The 17,006-nt window shown below is 46.0% G+C and overlaps 1 protein-coding gene across 11 annotated transcripts in view; it reads left to right on the top strand.

Annotated features, from left to right (window-relative positions):
* Nucleotides 1-17,006, top strand: part of LOC133350869 (neurofilament heavy polypeptide-like) — an 86,458-nt gene that overhangs the window by 53,424 nt on the left and 16,028 nt on the right. For 4 of the 11 annotated variants that reach the window (XM_061565683.1, XM_061565685.1, XM_061565677.1 and 1 more), the window contains 14 exons: nucleotides 281-346; nucleotides 1,293-1,340; nucleotides 1,448-1,534; nucleotides 2,084-2,149; nucleotides 3,096-3,143; nucleotides 3,251-3,337; nucleotides 4,587-4,634; nucleotides 4,920-4,967; nucleotides 5,075-5,161; nucleotides 5,396-5,443; nucleotides 6,777-6,824; nucleotides 8,778-8,867; nucleotides 9,922-9,969; nucleotides 16,425-16,583. In XM_061565683.1, coding sequence (XP_061421667.1) covers nucleotides 281-346; nucleotides 1,293-1,340; nucleotides 1,448-1,534; nucleotides 2,084-2,149; nucleotides 3,096-3,143; nucleotides 3,251-3,337; nucleotides 4,587-4,634; nucleotides 4,920-4,967; nucleotides 5,075-5,161; nucleotides 5,396-5,443; nucleotides 6,777-6,824; nucleotides 8,778-8,867; nucleotides 9,922-9,969; nucleotides 16,425-16,583 — 978 coding nt within the window. The remainder of the gene's footprint in view (nucleotides 1-280; nucleotides 347-1,292; nucleotides 1,341-1,447; nucleotides 1,535-2,083; nucleotides 2,150-3,095; nucleotides 3,144-3,250; nucleotides 3,338-4,586; nucleotides 4,635-4,919; nucleotides 4,968-5,074; nucleotides 5,162-5,395; nucleotides 5,444-6,776; nucleotides 6,825-8,777; nucleotides 8,868-9,921; nucleotides 9,970-16,424; nucleotides 16,584-17,006) is intronic. The other 7 variants (XM_061565684.1, XM_061565682.1, XM_061565679.1 and 4 more) reach the window with 7 other exon arrangements.

Here is a 17,006-nt window from a genome sequence, read left to right as displayed (position 1 = left end):
AATTATAAACAGTGAAAGCTGGATACGAGCACACCTGATGTAATCACTGTTCTGATATAAGCAACACATTCATATATTACACTGGTGGAGGGAAGGCGATGGGCAACTTCCGATGCCCGCGTACTACTTCAGATACAAGCACAGCTGGTCTTGCTCCCAGCTGGGGTTGCTTATGTCCCTTTTAAATAATGTAACATTAAATATTCATACAATACATGTCCATTCCAAAGCACACCGGCACAATAGCATCCCCTCACACACCCTGTCGATGTGTCCACAGTCCATCAAGGACGACAGCTCCACAAAGGACGACAATTCTGCCAAGGAGAAGCAGGCCAAGGCTGAGGTGAGGCCCCGATGTCTAAATGCCACCATCGCCACAAACTCGTGATCTCACATGACACCACGACGCCACAATGTGCACAACTTTGCAAACACTGCTGCTGGAGTGTCAGGTAAAGGCAAGCCTCCTGTACGCTGACGTCATACGCTCGTGAACTCAACCACTGACAGATTAATTCGCTGTGCACCATCTTCATGTTAGAATTGTGTTGTATTGAGCGTGATATGAATGTTAAATTATGACGATGGTGACGATGACTACGATCAAAAACATCCGGAATGTGCCGGATCCCGTCAAATGTCGGAACCTAAGCAGATTTGAGCCTGGTTTGTACTTGGATGGGTGACCGTCAGGGCATCGGCTATAAGATGTGGCCAGGATATGGAAATGTTCAGTATCACCCCTTAAAATCACCATAAAATACACACACGGAGTTATAATTTCGTAAATCCTATTACCAGTTGCAACCTTCGGGTGTCCATTTGAAAATATGAAAATGTTTAGTAATTTTGCACAATCGATCTCCATGTAAGTATTCATTAATTGGCTGATAATTATCGATAATTATCGGCCAATATAATGAATTAGCCAATAAATGAATTGGCCGATAAATAAATAACACCTCAATGTGTAGAGGACCACAGAGCTGGGCTGGGGTGGGTGGGGGGGGAGAGCCCTCTCTCTCTTCGAGAGTTAGCGAATAACTGTGCGGTGCTTTACAAGTGGAAATTATGATTCATTGTATGTACGTATGATGAACTTCTTTTGCACCGTACGTAGCCAACTGTACTAATCGGAGGTGCGGATTATAACTATTTTTTAAAAGGGGTAATCTTCCCACGATTTGCAAATATCCCCCGCAATTGTGTTAAGAGAAGATATTCGTCTGTATATTTAGGTGTGAAGTAGACAAACTGAGATTTTAAAGCAATCCTTGCGCTTGTGTCAGCAGCCCAAAAAAGAGGAGCCGGGCAGAAAGGCAGACGTCGCAGCCGAGGTGAGGCCTAACCCTAAATCAGTCGTTACCATTCATTTACTTCCTTTCTGCCACAGTAAAGAGACAGAGCTCAGGCGTGTTACTGAGCGGGTCGTCTGTGCGAGCAGGCCGGAGGGAATACGAGCGAGAAAGTGGAGAGTAGCACCACGGCGGAGACCAAGCAGAATCCCGTCAGCAAGTTCTTCCGAGAGCTGGTAACAAGAACCCCACGGCTCCCCTCATGCTTTTGCACCCCGCTTCTCAAACCACCACCGAGACCATCTCCTTAGAAGGACCGATTGGCGGAATAACGACCCGTATTCATAATGAGGGTACCGACTCAATTGAGGGACCTCTTTTTTTTTGCAAGAGATTTGTCCGCAACCCTGAGATGGAAACAAATACGGCAAAGACTAGACGCTCCCATTGTGTGAACAAGACTCGCAGAAAGATTTTTTCGGCGAGGAAAAAAATAACGCAACGCAATTATAAACAGTGAAAGCTGGATACGAGCACACCTGATGTAATCACTGTTCTGATATAAGCAACACATTCATATGTTACACTGGTGGAGGGAAGGCGATGGGCAACTTCCGATGCCCGCGTACTACTTCAGATACAAGCACAGCTGGTCTTGCTCCCAGCTGGGATTGCTTATGTCCCTTTTAAATAATGTAACATTAAATATTCATACAATACATGTCCATTCCAAAGCACACCGGCACAATAGCATCCCCTCACACACCCTGTCGATGTGTCCACAGTCCATCAAGGACGACAGCTCCACAAAGGACGACAATTCTGCCAAGGAGAAGCAGGCCAAGGCTGAGGTGAGGCCACGATGTCTAAATGCCACCATCGCCACAAACTCGTGATCTCACATGACACCACGACGCCACAATGTGCACAACTTTGCAAACACTGCTGCTGGAGTGTCAGGTAACGGCAAGCCTCCTGTACGCTGACGTCATACGCTCGTGAACTCAACCACTGACAGATTAATTCGCTGTGCACCATCTTCATGTTAGAATTGTGTTGTATTGAGCGTGATATGAATGTTAAATTATGACGATGGTGACGATGACTACGATCAAAAACATCCGGAATGTGCCGGATCCCGTCAAATGTCGGAACCTAAGCAGATTTGAGCCTGGTTTGTACTTGGATGGGTGACCATCAGGGCATCGGCTATAAGATGTGGCCAGGATATGGAAATGTTCAGTGTCACCCCTTAAAATCACCATAAAATACACACACGGAGTTATAATTTCGTAAATCCTATTACCAGTTGCAACCTTCGGGTGTCCATTTGAAATATGAAAATGTTTAGTAATTTTGCACAATCGATCTCCATGTAAGTATTCATTAATTGGCCAATAACTACCGATAATTATCGGACAATATAATGAATTAGCCAATTAATGAATTGGCTGATAAATAAATAACGCCTCAATGTGTAGAGGACCACAGAGCTGGGCTGGGGTGGGTGGGGGGGGAGAGCCGTCTCTCTCTTCGAGAGTGAGCGGATGACTGTGCGGTGCTTTACAAATTGAAATTATGATTCATTGTATGTACGTATGTTGAACTTCTTTTGCACCGTATGTAGCCAACTATACTAATCGGAGGTGCGGATTATAACTATTTTTTAAAAGGGGTAATCTTCCCACGATTTGCAAATAGCCCCCGCAATTGTGTTTTAGAGAAGATATTCGTCTGTATATTTAGGTGTGAAGTAGCCAAACTGAGATTGTAACGCAATCCTTGCGCTTGTGTCAGCAGCCCAAAAAGGAGGAGCCGGGCAGAAAAGCAGACGTCGCAGCCGAGGTGAGGTCTAACCCTAAATCCGTCATTACCATTCATTTACTTTATTTCTGCCACAGTAAAGAGACAGAGCTTAGGCGTGTGACCGAGCGGGTCGTCTGTGCGAGCAGGCCGGAGGCAATACGAGCGAGAAAGTGGAGAGCAGCACCACGGCGGAGACCAAGCAGAATCCAGTCAACAATTTCTTCCGACGGCTGGTAACGAAACCGGCGCTACGTCTCCCCACATGACACCGGCCTCGGCATTCCCTGCACTGGCCCACAGGCTGCTTCATACCGCACGTGACCATGGCTGTGACTTTGTCACGGAGGTCACGGTGGTTACGGAAGTCGTGAATTTGTACAAAGTTCGTGGAATCTTAGCATTGGCCGTAAGAACACGCTAGATTTGGCGCCTATTTTATTACGTAAAAAAAATGTGCTGATAGCAGCGTGGTCATATGTTTAAAAATATATTTTTTAATGCAAAATGACTTAGATTAGCCACTTGGTTTTAATTTATGTGGATGTTAAACATTTGATTTGATTTTCATAAGCTAATTCTAGATGGGGCACTGCCACACCTCAGCTGCCAATTTGACTAAGAATGACTGTGCCAACGATGTAGCTGTAGGCATAGCCACCTCAGCACCCACACGGGCTCCCTGTCTCCCGGTGTATCCACACACAGCGCCAAAAACAAAGATCTCCCATATAGCCTTAAACAGACTGTTGGATCAAATGCTGTTAGCGAGCACCGATTAAGACCGGCACGGCATACAAAGGGGATAGGTGGCCAGCCCAACTCCCAGCTGCCTTTGTCTCCCCAGTGGTGATGTTTTAGACACCACACCAGGTACTCATTTAAGGCTGAATCGACCTAAGAGAGGCCAAGGACTGGTTCACATAATCATAACTGGTATTGGCCATGAGCGGGAATCAAACTCGGGTCACCGGGTTCAAATGTGCAGCATGCTAACTGCTGCACTACCGCTCCCCACACACAGCACACACACAACACACACACAGCACACACACAGCACACACACAGCACACACACAGCACACACACAGCACACAGCACACACACACACACAGCACACACACAGGACACACACACACAGCACACACACACAGCACACACAGCACTCACATCACACACACAGCACACACACACACACACAGCACACACAGCACACACACAGCACACACACAGCACACACACAGCACACACACACACACAGCACACAGCACACACAGCACACACACACACAGCACACAGCACACAGCACACACACACACAGCACACACACAGGACACACACACACAGCACACACACACAGCACACACAGCACTCACATCACACACACAGCACACACACACACACAGCACACACACACACACAGCACACACACAGCACACACACACACACAGCTCCTCCTCACCATGTCTTGTCAATGTACCCACAGTCAATGAAGACTGATGAACCCAGCAAGGACACACAGTCGAAAGCGGAGGTAAGGACAATTCCTAAGCCGACAAAGACACAACTGCATCATGTTACACCAACCCATAACTAACTTGCATTATCGCCAAGCACTGCACACCACCAGAGTGTGTGAATGCCGTGCGGGGCATTACAAGTTGAAATTATGATTCATAATAACTATCGTTAAAAAGGGTGATCTTCCTCCTATTTGCAAATAGCCCCCCGCAATTATGTTAAGAGAACAGGTTCGTCTGCATGTTCAGGTGTGACGTAACCAACCGAGATTTTAAAACAATCCTTGCGGTTGTGTCAGCAGCCCAAGAAAGGAGAGCCGGACAGTAAGACGGATGTCGCAGCCGAGGTGAGGACGAACCCTAAATCATTCTTCACCATTCAGTTACTTCCTTTCTGCCAAAGTGAAGAATCGGAGCTTAGGCGTGTGACCAAGCGAGTTGTCTGTGCGAGCAGGCCGGAGGAAAGACGAGCGAGAAAGTGGAGACCAGCACCACGGCGGAGATCAAGCAGAATCCCGTGAACAATTTCTTCCGACGTCTGGTAACGAAAACCGGCGCTATATCTGTCCACATGACACCGGCCTCGACATTCACCGGCACACAGGGTGCTTCGTACCGAATGTGACTATGGCTGTGACTTTGTCACAGAGGTCACGGTGGTTATGGAAGTTTGAACAAAGTTCATGGAATCTTGGCATTGGCTGTAGGAACACATGAGATTTGGCGCCTCCTTTTATGCTTCTTCTCCTCACTGAGCCTGCCAATGTACCCACAGTCCATGAAGACTGATGAGCCCAGCAAGGACACGCAGTCGAAAGCGGAGGTAAGGACAACTCTTAAGCAGCCAAAGACACAACTACATCATGTTACATCACCTGATAACAACTCACATTACCGCCATGCACTGCAACCCACCAAACCAATGCCCTGACTTCACACTGACGGTAACAGGGCATGTGACAAATTTGCCTCCCACCACCTTTTCAGCAATTTGATGAATTGTCACGATTAATAGTAGCGATTCGAATCAAGCACAATGTATTTGTTTTGTTAAATACCATCTCTATTTTATCGTTTCTTCTTTTTTCTCTCTCATCGCCGAAGTTTGGTCCATACCGTTAGCATGAATGCAATAATAGCATATAATTTGGTTTAACACGTAGTCTTTCGCAACCAATATTATTCATAATAAAGGTGGGTTATATCGCGTCAGTATAAATGTGTCGAAAACCCTTCACCACCCGACACGGACAATCAGTAAGGGATTTGCCATGTAAACAAAACGCCAAATAGTTACTACTTCAGCCCACCGACACATTTATACTTACGCGATCTAACCCAAAAACCTTGATTATGAGCATATAATTTACGTGTCATTTGCAAAAAATGTAAAGAATAACATTTCCAGGTGGACAATTGAATGCACGTATAGTCGATGTAAAACTCGGACTTGGTAAATGAGCCATTACATGGTTAGTGAACATCCTGATGGTTATCTGCAGATCTAGGGCCTTAAGGGCTCAGTGAAGCCCCTGAGTTTGGACAAGGAGAAAGTGACAATAGTGCGCAGGGTCTGTGAGGGCCACTGCCTTTATTATACATTGGGCCTAGTGGAGGCTTTGTGTGGGATTGACTCATCCGTGCTATACCCCTCCTTGTGAAAGAAAAAAAACGAACATTAGACGTGTCATGATAAAACGATTCATCACTTAACATCTATTTGTATGCTAATATTGCATGCGTTAAATTGCGCACTTGAGAATTTATTATTTAGAATTCATGAAAATGGTTTTCTAATGTTATAATGTGACTAATGTGACTAATGGAGGAAATAAAACTACGAACTGGACTGGAAATTTGTAATTAAACAATACACACAAGATGGTAAAAAAACAAGCCAAATAATTGATTCTCAAAACTCGAAGCGTGATTGTGAATAACCAAGATTAATTGTATTGCTGGGGAGAAGGATGACTCAAGACTTGTATAATTAAAATCAGACAACACACCCCACACATCTATGACAATGGACTACTCAACCACAACTAGAATTAATAATCTCGCTCACTTACGCCGTCATTGAAACAGTCTTGCTTAGGTAAGTTGGACTTTGGAAAGTCGAGGTCGTAAAACAATTGCGATGAATGTGCTGACAGGCCAAGAAGGTGGAGCCGGGCAGTGAGGCAGAGAAGGCTGGAGCACAGGTGAGAGAAATGCAACGTCACACCCACATGCTATCAAAAGTGGTTATTCAGGACCAGAACCCTCACATTCTTAGATAACCCTACAACCATAAACTGCACTGTACTAAGGAACATTAATCCTATGGTTCTCTGCCACTTCTCTTTTGGAGCCCCAAATTACCTGAAATTCCAATCGCTTCAAAAGCGCCCTCAGTTACTTTATAATCTAAATCACAAAGAGGATGCTAAATTGTCGATTCTTTATGATAACGTCACTTGTTATATCCTTGTCTGTGTTTACATGTTAGAAATATATTACTAATTTAAATTTAATATTTTTAAATATTATATGAATATGTACTGATATGTACTAAAGTACTGTCTGTTGTATGGGGACCTCATTTGCCAGTAAAAATATGATAATTGGTTCTTTACCCTTCTATCTGGCAACAAAACTGACACCTTTTTGCAAGGAGTCATGTTTGCATAGACCCCAATACCTGCAGTCATAATACAAACAAAAGAACATAACTCTGATAATGTGCACTGTCCTTGAAGTTGATTGGTCCACACCCGAGACAGCTTTCCTTAGAGCCTAGTCTCATATGGGTTGGATCAGAAGACGCCAAAAGGCGCACAACTCAAGGACAATGCACCATCAGAGTATGAGAGCTCGGGGCAAGCATCTACACTATGGGGACCTCATTTGCCAGTAAAAATATGATAATTGGTTCTTTACCCTTCTATCTGGCAACAAAACTGACACCTTTTTGCAAGGAGTCATGTTTGCATAGACCGCAATACCTGCAGTCATAATACAAACAAAAGAACATAACTCTGATAATGTGCACTGTCCTTGAAGTTGATTGGTCCATACCCGAGACAGCTTTCCTTAGAGCCTAGTCTCATATGGGTTGGATCAGAAGACGCCAAAAGGCGCACAACTCAAGGACAATGCACCATCAGAGTATGAGAGCTTGGGGCAAGCATCTACACTATGGGGACCTCATTTGCCAGTAAAAATATGATAATTGGTTCTTTACCCTTCTATCTGGCAACAAAACTGACACCTTTTTGCAAGGAGTCATGTTTGCATAGACCGCAATACCTGCAGTCATAATACAAACAAAAGAACACAACTCTGATAATGTGCACTGTCCTTGAAGTTGATTGGTCCACACCCGAGACAGCTTTCCTTAGAGCCTAGTCTCATATGGGTTGGATCAGAAGACGCCAAAAGGCGCACAACTCAAGGACAATGCACCATCAGAGTATGAGAGCTCGGGGCAAGCATCTACACTATGGGGACCTCATTTGCCAGTAAAAATATGATAATTGGTTCTTTACCCTTCTATCTGGCAACAAAACTGACACCTTTTTGCAAGGAGTCATGTTTGCATAGACCGCAATACCTGCAGTCATAATACAAACAAAAGAACATAACTCTGATAATGTGCACTGTCCTTGAAGTTGATTGGTCCACACCCGAGACAGCTTTCCTTAGAGCCTAGTCTCATATGGGTTGGATCAGAAGACGCCAAAAGGCGCACAACTCAAGGACAATGCACCATCAGAGTATGAGAGCTCGGGGCAAGCATCTACACTATGGGGACCTCATTTGCCAGTAAAAATATGATAATTGGTTCTTTACCCTTCTATCTGGCAACAAAACTGACACCTTTTTGCAAGGAGTCATGTTTGCATAGACCGCAATACCTGCAGTCATAATACAAACAAAAGAACATAACTCTGATAATGTGCACTGTCCTTGAAGTTGATTGGTCCACACCCGAGACAGCTTTCCTTAGAGCCTAGTCTCATATGGGTTGGATCAGAAGACGCCAAAAGGCGCACAACTCAAGGACAATGCACCCTGAAGGTGAAATCTCTTCGAGGATTTTATTTTATTCGTAATGAGTTTGATGGGCTATTATTTCGTTTTATGGTGGTACAAAGTTGGGTCTTCGTCTTAAGCAGGCAAAGGAGGTGGCCAACAAAACAGAAGGAGGTGCAAAGCCCTCTGAGAGCAAAGACAACGCCTTCTCAAAGTTCTTCTCTCAAATAGTGAGTGGAACGACGCACCGCCACCACCGTCGCCACCACCGCCACCGCTACCACCACCGCACGCCACTTCTCACCACTCGAATCGCGCACCACTCTCGCCCGCTTCCACAGCAGCGGCGGGGAGCCTGACGTCCGCTACTTCGTTTCATACGGCCTGCAGCTACATGAGGTCGAACACTTCGAAATGGCTCGCAAACAATATCTATCATACTGTTAGGTTTTTTTTTTTTCGGTAAAGTCACATAGGGGGAAAATAAGTAAATAAATAAATATATAATTGAAATTACCTTTTTTTACCTACGTGACTTTACCAAAAAAAACCTAACAGTATGAATCCTTGCAGTCACGAAAGCTTCAAATCTAGAATATCTATCAGTCACTGCTAGGATCTTAGCTGCACTGATCGTGTACTCGAGGGCGGAATATTTTCAACCTGCGTGTCTAATTGTGGTGAGCTCGGTCAGTTATGACAATGCGAGGGAGTCTCTACGTTCAATCGGCACGCACGTTATATGATGTGTTATGAATGGATAACATGAAGGTGTTTGTTAAAAACGTGCGGCCCTGTGTCAACCAGATCAGTATTTTTAACCATAAATTCTCATGCATAAAAAACAATTATGCCTTGAAAAATAATAACAATAAAACAGAGGATAATATAAACTAACTCCAAGCTTCCAAGACAGCAATCGTCGTTTCGATGGGCAGCCAATAGTCGAAGTAGCTTGGCAAAGGTATTTGCAAAAACTATTCGGTGCTCAGTAAGGAAAAGGTTCCCCACCCCTGCTGGAACAACAAACACGTCCCATCACACTGCGCATTGTACAACAAACACATAGCATCACACCGCGCATTGTACATCAAACACATCTCATCACACCGCGCATTGTACAAAAGACACGTCTCATCACACCGCGCATTGTACAAAAGACACGACCCATCACACCGCGCATTGTACATCAAACACGTCCCATCACGCCGTGCATTGTACAGGAAACACGTCCCATCGCATAGGCGTCACTCTCACCGGCTTTTCGTGAAATTGTCCCCTCAGACCAAAAAGGAGGACGACAGCGACAAAGCCAAGAAGACAAAAGCAGAGGTGAGAGAATTGGAACGAAGCTACCAAATGCCGTCTCACTCCGGCGCGCAGGACCGCCACGTAGTTCACGGGGGCACAAGCAGTTCTCGCTGCCACCGCTGACGGCTCTGATGCTGCCCTCCTTGAGCTCGGCAGTTTTACTCTGTAGGACATTGGAAGTCGACGACGATAACAGATTCTGCTCCATTCACGTCCTTGTCCAAACGAGAGGGCATCTCAGCGCTATGGGATGCTGTGAGCATGAATGATGCTATATAATGTAAAATTAAAGTATCATGATTATCTCAGCCTCATGACCAAACTGACAATGTCATTAGTGATTCAGGTCGCCACTTTTTCCACCAAAGACCACACCCAGGCATATTTCTCAGTGTAGGTCTGTCATAACTGTGCAGTACACTGTTTAAAGTTCAACACAATACTGGTACCAGATCTCGGTACAAACCCATTCCTACCAGCTGAATACAGATGCCAATTCCCAGACTGTCTAGGAATTGGCATCGAAGCAATAATATATTAAATGCTTATTTCATTAGCCAATAAATGCAACTCTAAAATACAGGAATCATTTATGTATGTATGTTGAATTTCTTTCACACCTTCTTGGTTCTTTCGGTAAAGTCACGTAGAAGGGAAGTAATAAAATAATAAAAATAAGACATAATTAAATAATATAATAATATAATAAAATATTTTATGATGTTTTATTTTTATTATTTTATTACTTCCCTTCTACGTGACTTTACCGAAAGAACCAAGAAGATGAATCCCTGCAGTCACGAAAGCTTTAAATCAAAATTCTTTCACACCGTACATAGCCAACCGTGCTAATCGGATGTGCCAGGGAAGGAACAAAAAATAAACACAAAAAAGGCAGTTTCTAAAGAAATGAGTTTTCAATTTAGATCTCTCCACCGCTAGACAAAGCCCCCCCCCCCCCCCCCATGCCGTCGGCCTCTCCCACGCTCCTGCAATGTAACAATCCACCTAGCACCCACACACCTTTCGCACGAGCTCATCCCATCACTCCATCTTCGTGCCGGACGTCCTGGCTGCCACGTCGTCATTAGTCTCGACCACCGGCGCCGTGATCTCTCTTAGCGACTTGCAGATGCCCAAGCCCACTCGCCCTTCTTGGCGGTAGTACTCAGTCATCGTGTCGACTGAGCCGTGGCCTTATTTTCTTGGAGGGGCTGCCGACAGAAATTGGTTCCTCTGAAGGTCACTGCTGTGCCACCCACTCCTGAGTCAACAGGCAACAGCAGGACTCTGCACTTGAGCACAAGAGCACTTGGCTCCTAAGAGCGCGAGCTGCACGCGGAATATTTATCAGCGTTTAATAGAAACAACACAATGTAAAATCTGCTGCACACGGGCGAGTGGGTCTCACTAATATATAATTAATGTGTCGTCCATACAAGTGTCTTTGACTGTGTGCGTGTGTGCGTGCGTGTGTGTGCGTGCGTATGCGCACGGGAGAAGCGGTAGTGTAGTGGTAAGCGCACTGCGCTATGAGCCTGTCAATCTGGGTTCGATTCCCGCTCACAGCCACCATCAGTGACGATTATCTTTGTGTGCACGTGCATGTTTTGTGTGTGTGTGTATGTGTGCTTTGTAAACATCAGCGCTGGGGAGACAAAGCTGGCTAAATGTGGTCCTGGGCACACCACCCTCTTGAATGCCGTGATGACAGTCTTCATAGATGTTTGCCAGCAGCATTGTATATCGCAGCCTGTGTAGACTATATGGGGGGATAGTAATAGGTTTTTACCCTTTCAACTGGTACAAAAATTGACACCTTTATACAAGGCATCATGTTTGCAATAACCACAACACAAGCAGTCAAAATGCAAAGAAAAAGAAACAACTCTGATAATGATATGCACTGTCCTTGAAGTTGATTGGTCCACACCCGAGACAGCTTTTCTTAGAGCCTAGTCTCCATTGGTGTTGGACCAGATGACGCAAAAAGGCGTCATTGCCACTGGTAAAGGAGATGTCTCATAGTATATGGGGGGACCTTTGTCCTCCTGTGTGGGCATGTGGGGAGCAGTGGCGTGGTGGTTTTAGAACTGCGCCACGAACCCAGCGACCTGGGTTCGATGCTTGGCCTTGGCTAACATCAGTGGAGAGTGATATCCCATAGAGTCCTAGGTCTCCCCCTAGGTTGACTTCAACCTAAACTCAATATCTAGTTGCAGTGTATAAACGTCGGCTCTGGGGAGACAGAGGCACCCGGTGCTGGCCACACCATCACTCATGTGTCATTCTGGTCAAAACATGTGCTCGCCAACAGCACTTGCCCCGACTTTCTGATGATTATACAGGTGGGAATCTGTCTTTGTGCATGTGTGTGTGTATGTTTGTTAGGGAGCGGTTAGCACGCTTGCACTACGAACCCGGCGACCCGAAAATGATTCCCGCTCAACGCCAACACCACCAATGACGATTATCTAAACCGGTCCTAGGCCTCCCCTAGGTCGACTCAGCCTCAAATGAGTACCTGGTGTGATGTGTAAAGATCTTTACTATGGAGACAAAGGCGTGCCGGGCGTGGTGCTGGTCATCCCCTCCCCCCCGCATGTCCTGCTGGCCTTAATAGGAGCTCACTAATAGCACTGATTAGGCATATGTGTGCCATTCCCGTGTGTACGTGTGTGCATGTCTGTGCCTGTGTGCACGTGTGTGTGTGTGTATGTATTAAACAGTCACCTTTGCTCACTAGTTTCTGCTCCGCACTCAAAACTCGGTGATTTTCCAGAGCTCACCCCACGACCCCTTTAATCTCCCCCTCATAACCGCCGCCCCTACATTTACCTCGTCACATTCTCATTACACGGCCTTCATTCCCCCACTCATTCAATCCATTCGTCGTCATCATTTACTGTCATCAATTTCGCTTTCACCGAATTCACGCATCGCAGATTTGCCCCTCCCCCCCCCACAGGCTCCGCCAGTGGGGGGGGGGGGGGTGGCACGTACTCCCCCCAATGATCCGATCGAAATCCCTAATTTCGATCGGATCATTGGGGTTTATTAGTAATAAATCGGCATTTTGCGACCCCCACTGCCACTGTGTAGCATATTATTACGTGCCATGGACTCTATGAGATGATAGGACATAATTGGCAATAAGTAACGGCAAAGCAGTTTTAAGTGACTAATAGAATTGTGTATACAGTACACGACTTCCCTGAAGGTATCACACCTTCAGCGAGCGCGATGCCGATCACACAACGCGGTTCGAATTCGACCCACGATCGATGGCTGCGCCATCGCCGCACACGCGTCGAATAAAAAGTCCTTACTTACTAACAACTCAAACTTAATTTGTAGCTTTCGTGACTGCAGGAATTATTCTTTGGTTCTTTCGGTAAAGTCACGTATCAAGATAAAATAATAAATAAAATAAAATACTAGCATACGACGTTTCGATTGCAATCATTTTCATTGCTGGAGGGGTTGCCCCCCCCCCTACCTGAAAATCCTGGCTACGCCATTGCCCTCCCCCCACTGCTTCCTCTCATCTATTTCATTCACCTCGTCTCCACCGTTGTATTCCTATGTACCACTCTTAATTCTGTGCAAAGCGCCTTGCACAGTGCGCTATCTAATTTATTTTTAAGATTAAAATACGTGCGTTCACGTTTGCGCGTGTGTACGTGCTTGAGTCCACGAACGCGCTTTTGTATGTGCACGTGCGAGCTCGCATTATTTCACGCGCGAACCGTTCGCTGCAAATGTGTACACGTGTTTGGGACATCTGCGGTGAATTGTGCTGCTGTGAACAAGCGTGCCCGCGTTAGGGTTGTGTGGGAGCGGTAATTTAGCAGTTAGCGCTACGCTGCGCTACGAACCCGGCGACCCGCTCACGGTCAACATCAGTGACGATTATCTGAATCGGTCCTGGGCCTCCCCCTAGGTCGACTCGGCCTCAAATGAGCACCTGGTGCGATGTGTAAACATCACGTGCCATGCCGGCCTTCATAGGTGCTCGCTAACAGCACTTGCCCCAACAGTCTGTTAGAGGCTATACGGGGGATCTTTGTCTTCGTGAGGGTTGTGCAAGTTGGTGTGTGCGCTCGTGTTTTGTTGAGCAGCGTCGTCCCCATCTTTGCTGCCTCGTTAACATTCAATTGAGTCATGAGTCATTTTCCACCAGAGTATTTAAAGCATCCTTTGTAAAGCGTTTCACGTGATGTCATAAATTAAATATATAACTTACACTCTTTGGTTATTTCGGTAAAGTCACGTAGAAAGACATACAATAATAATATAATACTAATAATATATTTAATTTAAATAATAATAGAACATTTCCTTTCTATGTGACTTTACCGAAAGAACCAAAGAGTAATTCCTTGCAGTCACGAAAGATTCGAATATATGTTCAATTTTTTATTAAAAGATTGTTCACGATTCAGGAAAAAATGGTATTGTGAGTGGATGTTGTTCTTGAATTGTTCAAAGACAATTCTGCTATTAATTCAACTTCACTTATTCTGATGGTTATTGGATAAGGGCACATTTCAAGAATTATATTCAAAACCAGCAGAATCAAATAATCACTTCAGACCCTTACAAGAGCGGCTCTTTAAACGCTTTTTTTGTTAAACCAATATTCTTCATCTGATTAACAAACTTTTTGTAAAATGTTTTTATGAAATCAAATCCACTGTAATTAGTTTTGAATGTCACCTTCCAGCAGGTGTCTGTCATTTTAAACAGTGGTGGCATTTTCACTCAGTTTTACTGGTAGGAACCTCCTGGTTACACCAGCCCACAGGGGATTATTGTGTCCGTCCGTCGTGCAGGGAGGGGCTGGGTGGGGAGGGTGAGGCTGGGTGGGGAGGGGCTGGGTGGGGAGGGTGGGGCTGGGTGGGGAGGGGAGGGTGGGGAGGGGCTGGGTGGGGAGGGTGGGGAGAGGCTGGATGGGGAGGGTGGGGCTGGGTGGGGGGTGGGAGGGGTGGGGCTGGGTGGGGAGGGGCTGGTCACCCCGTGGTGCCCTTATACAACTCAACGTTTAACCTACTCACGCCGGCTTGTGCCCGCCCTCACAGTCGGGCATATTTGCGGAATACACCACGCCGCCGTTGACCCTGGCCATTGACCGAGCAACCCAACGTTCCTACCAGCTCCCTCTGCAGGAATGTGTTAAATTTGGTCGATGGTGGGATTGGTTGATGGTGGGATGGGGTGATGGCAGTTGGATGGGGCATTAATGGGGGCTGCACACAGGGTAGTAGAGTGAGCCGACCTGCAAATGGGACGTTGGGCCCATTATTCCATCAGCTTGTCTGCAGCGAGTCGCTTGGCCCAGCTGTTGCTTTGTTATGACGTAGCCTTTTCACGCTTCGGTGAGCATTCGAAACCCAATGCCGTTGGCACTTCAAGAGAAATGACGCACCAGATAGCGCACACAAATGCAATTCCAGCAGGTGTCTTGACGATTGTCTACTTTGTACGTTCACGTGCCGGCTTGGGGTAGCTTCGTGTCAGCTACGGCTCCACGTGTTTCCCTGAAAGCGTCGCGCTTTACCGGGTGATCTCCTGAGGCCTGTGTGTGCATAGAGTTAAGATTTCACGATTTTATCAAAAACGTTGTTTAAAATCGTGACATCGATGGTCTAGAAGTGTTAGTGGTTGTTTTGTGTGTGCGTGCAGCATCATGAGACGGTGTTGAATTTGGACGCTGTATAAATCCAGATTGACTCGTGTCGGTAGCTCGCCCTGTGCTCACACTTATACTACTCTCGTTTAAAAGTATTAAACTGTGGCCAGTGATACTGGTGGCATAAACCAGTATGATGATAAGGATGACTTATGGAGTAGGTGGCAGAGTTTAGTGATTGATGGCGGTGATTATAATGGATTAGTTCAAATATGTTGATTATTCGGGATTGATGATGATTGTGATGATAATAATACAATTTTGAATTCATAAAGCATCTAAATACAAAAGCATCTCAAAGTCCTACATTGAACACTTTACATTTTCAAGCAGACAAACAGAAACGCATTAAACTAAGTGCAACAAAATAAACACACAGAGAGAGATATACAACAAGAGTTGGGTCGTTTAAGCAGAGGTGCAATTCTGCACATCAGCGCCCTGTTATTGAGAATTTAACAGGAAATTTAGTGTTGAACTGTAGATTAAATAGTGATAACAATGACTGACAATCACCATGATGACGACGCTTACGATGATGATGAAGATTGATGACGGTGATAAATAGATGATGGATGGGTTATGGCAGGACGATGATATTATTGAAAGGATGGATAAACAATGTTGCGGATAGATAATGTCTGGATGGATTATGGTGGTGGATGGATGATAAATGGTGATGGTGAATGGAGAACAATAATTATGATTGGACGATGTATGATTGATGTATGATGATAATTTTAAGATGACAATGTTGTCGTCGTTGTTTTGGGGGCAATTTCAGGTGGCCGCTCACAATGGACCACACTCAGCCACCAATGGGAACTCATCCACCAGCGAGGGCTCCCCCTCCAATGGGAGCTCACCAACTATTCGGAGCGAGAGGGCCGGTGGGCTGGATGAGAACCGTGACAAGAGCGTCCTGGGCATGCTGCACCGAGTGGTGAGTAACACTTTGAAGATCCCTCCCCCCCGCGCCCCCTATCCTCCACACCCCTCCCCTCCCGTCCCTCCTCCACCCCCCGCGCCTTCCACACCAGCCATCGCCAGTGAGATGAAACAGCCCCATTGCCTCCCGTTGACTGAACGAATGATGCTCTGCGCGCACCTGACATCCCATGGATCTCGTGCATGCGTCACGCGCGCGGCGCGTCCGGTGGGGTGCCTGACGCACTCTCGCCCCTCGGCACCTGTTGCTGTGGAAGGCGTGGGGGACGATTTCGTTAGGCGGTGGTGACATTGGGCGGTGGTGGTGCGGCGCGCGTAACCAGGCAGGGAAGGGGTTAATTAGATGCCGACAACAGACACCCACTCGTGGCCGTTATTGCTGCACTTTATTTTAATCACGTACGTGCATACGTGCGTG

Source organism: Lethenteron reissneri, chromosome 35 (assembly GCF_015708825.2).
Source record: "Lethenteron reissneri isolate LAM-NWPU_2019-01 chromosome 35, ASM1570882v1, whole genome shotgun sequence".
Taxonomy (NCBI): Eukaryota; Metazoa; Chordata; class Hyperoartia; order Petromyzontiformes; family Petromyzontidae; genus Lethenteron; species Lethenteron reissneri.
This window is presented reverse-complemented; position numbering and strand designations above follow the sequence as displayed.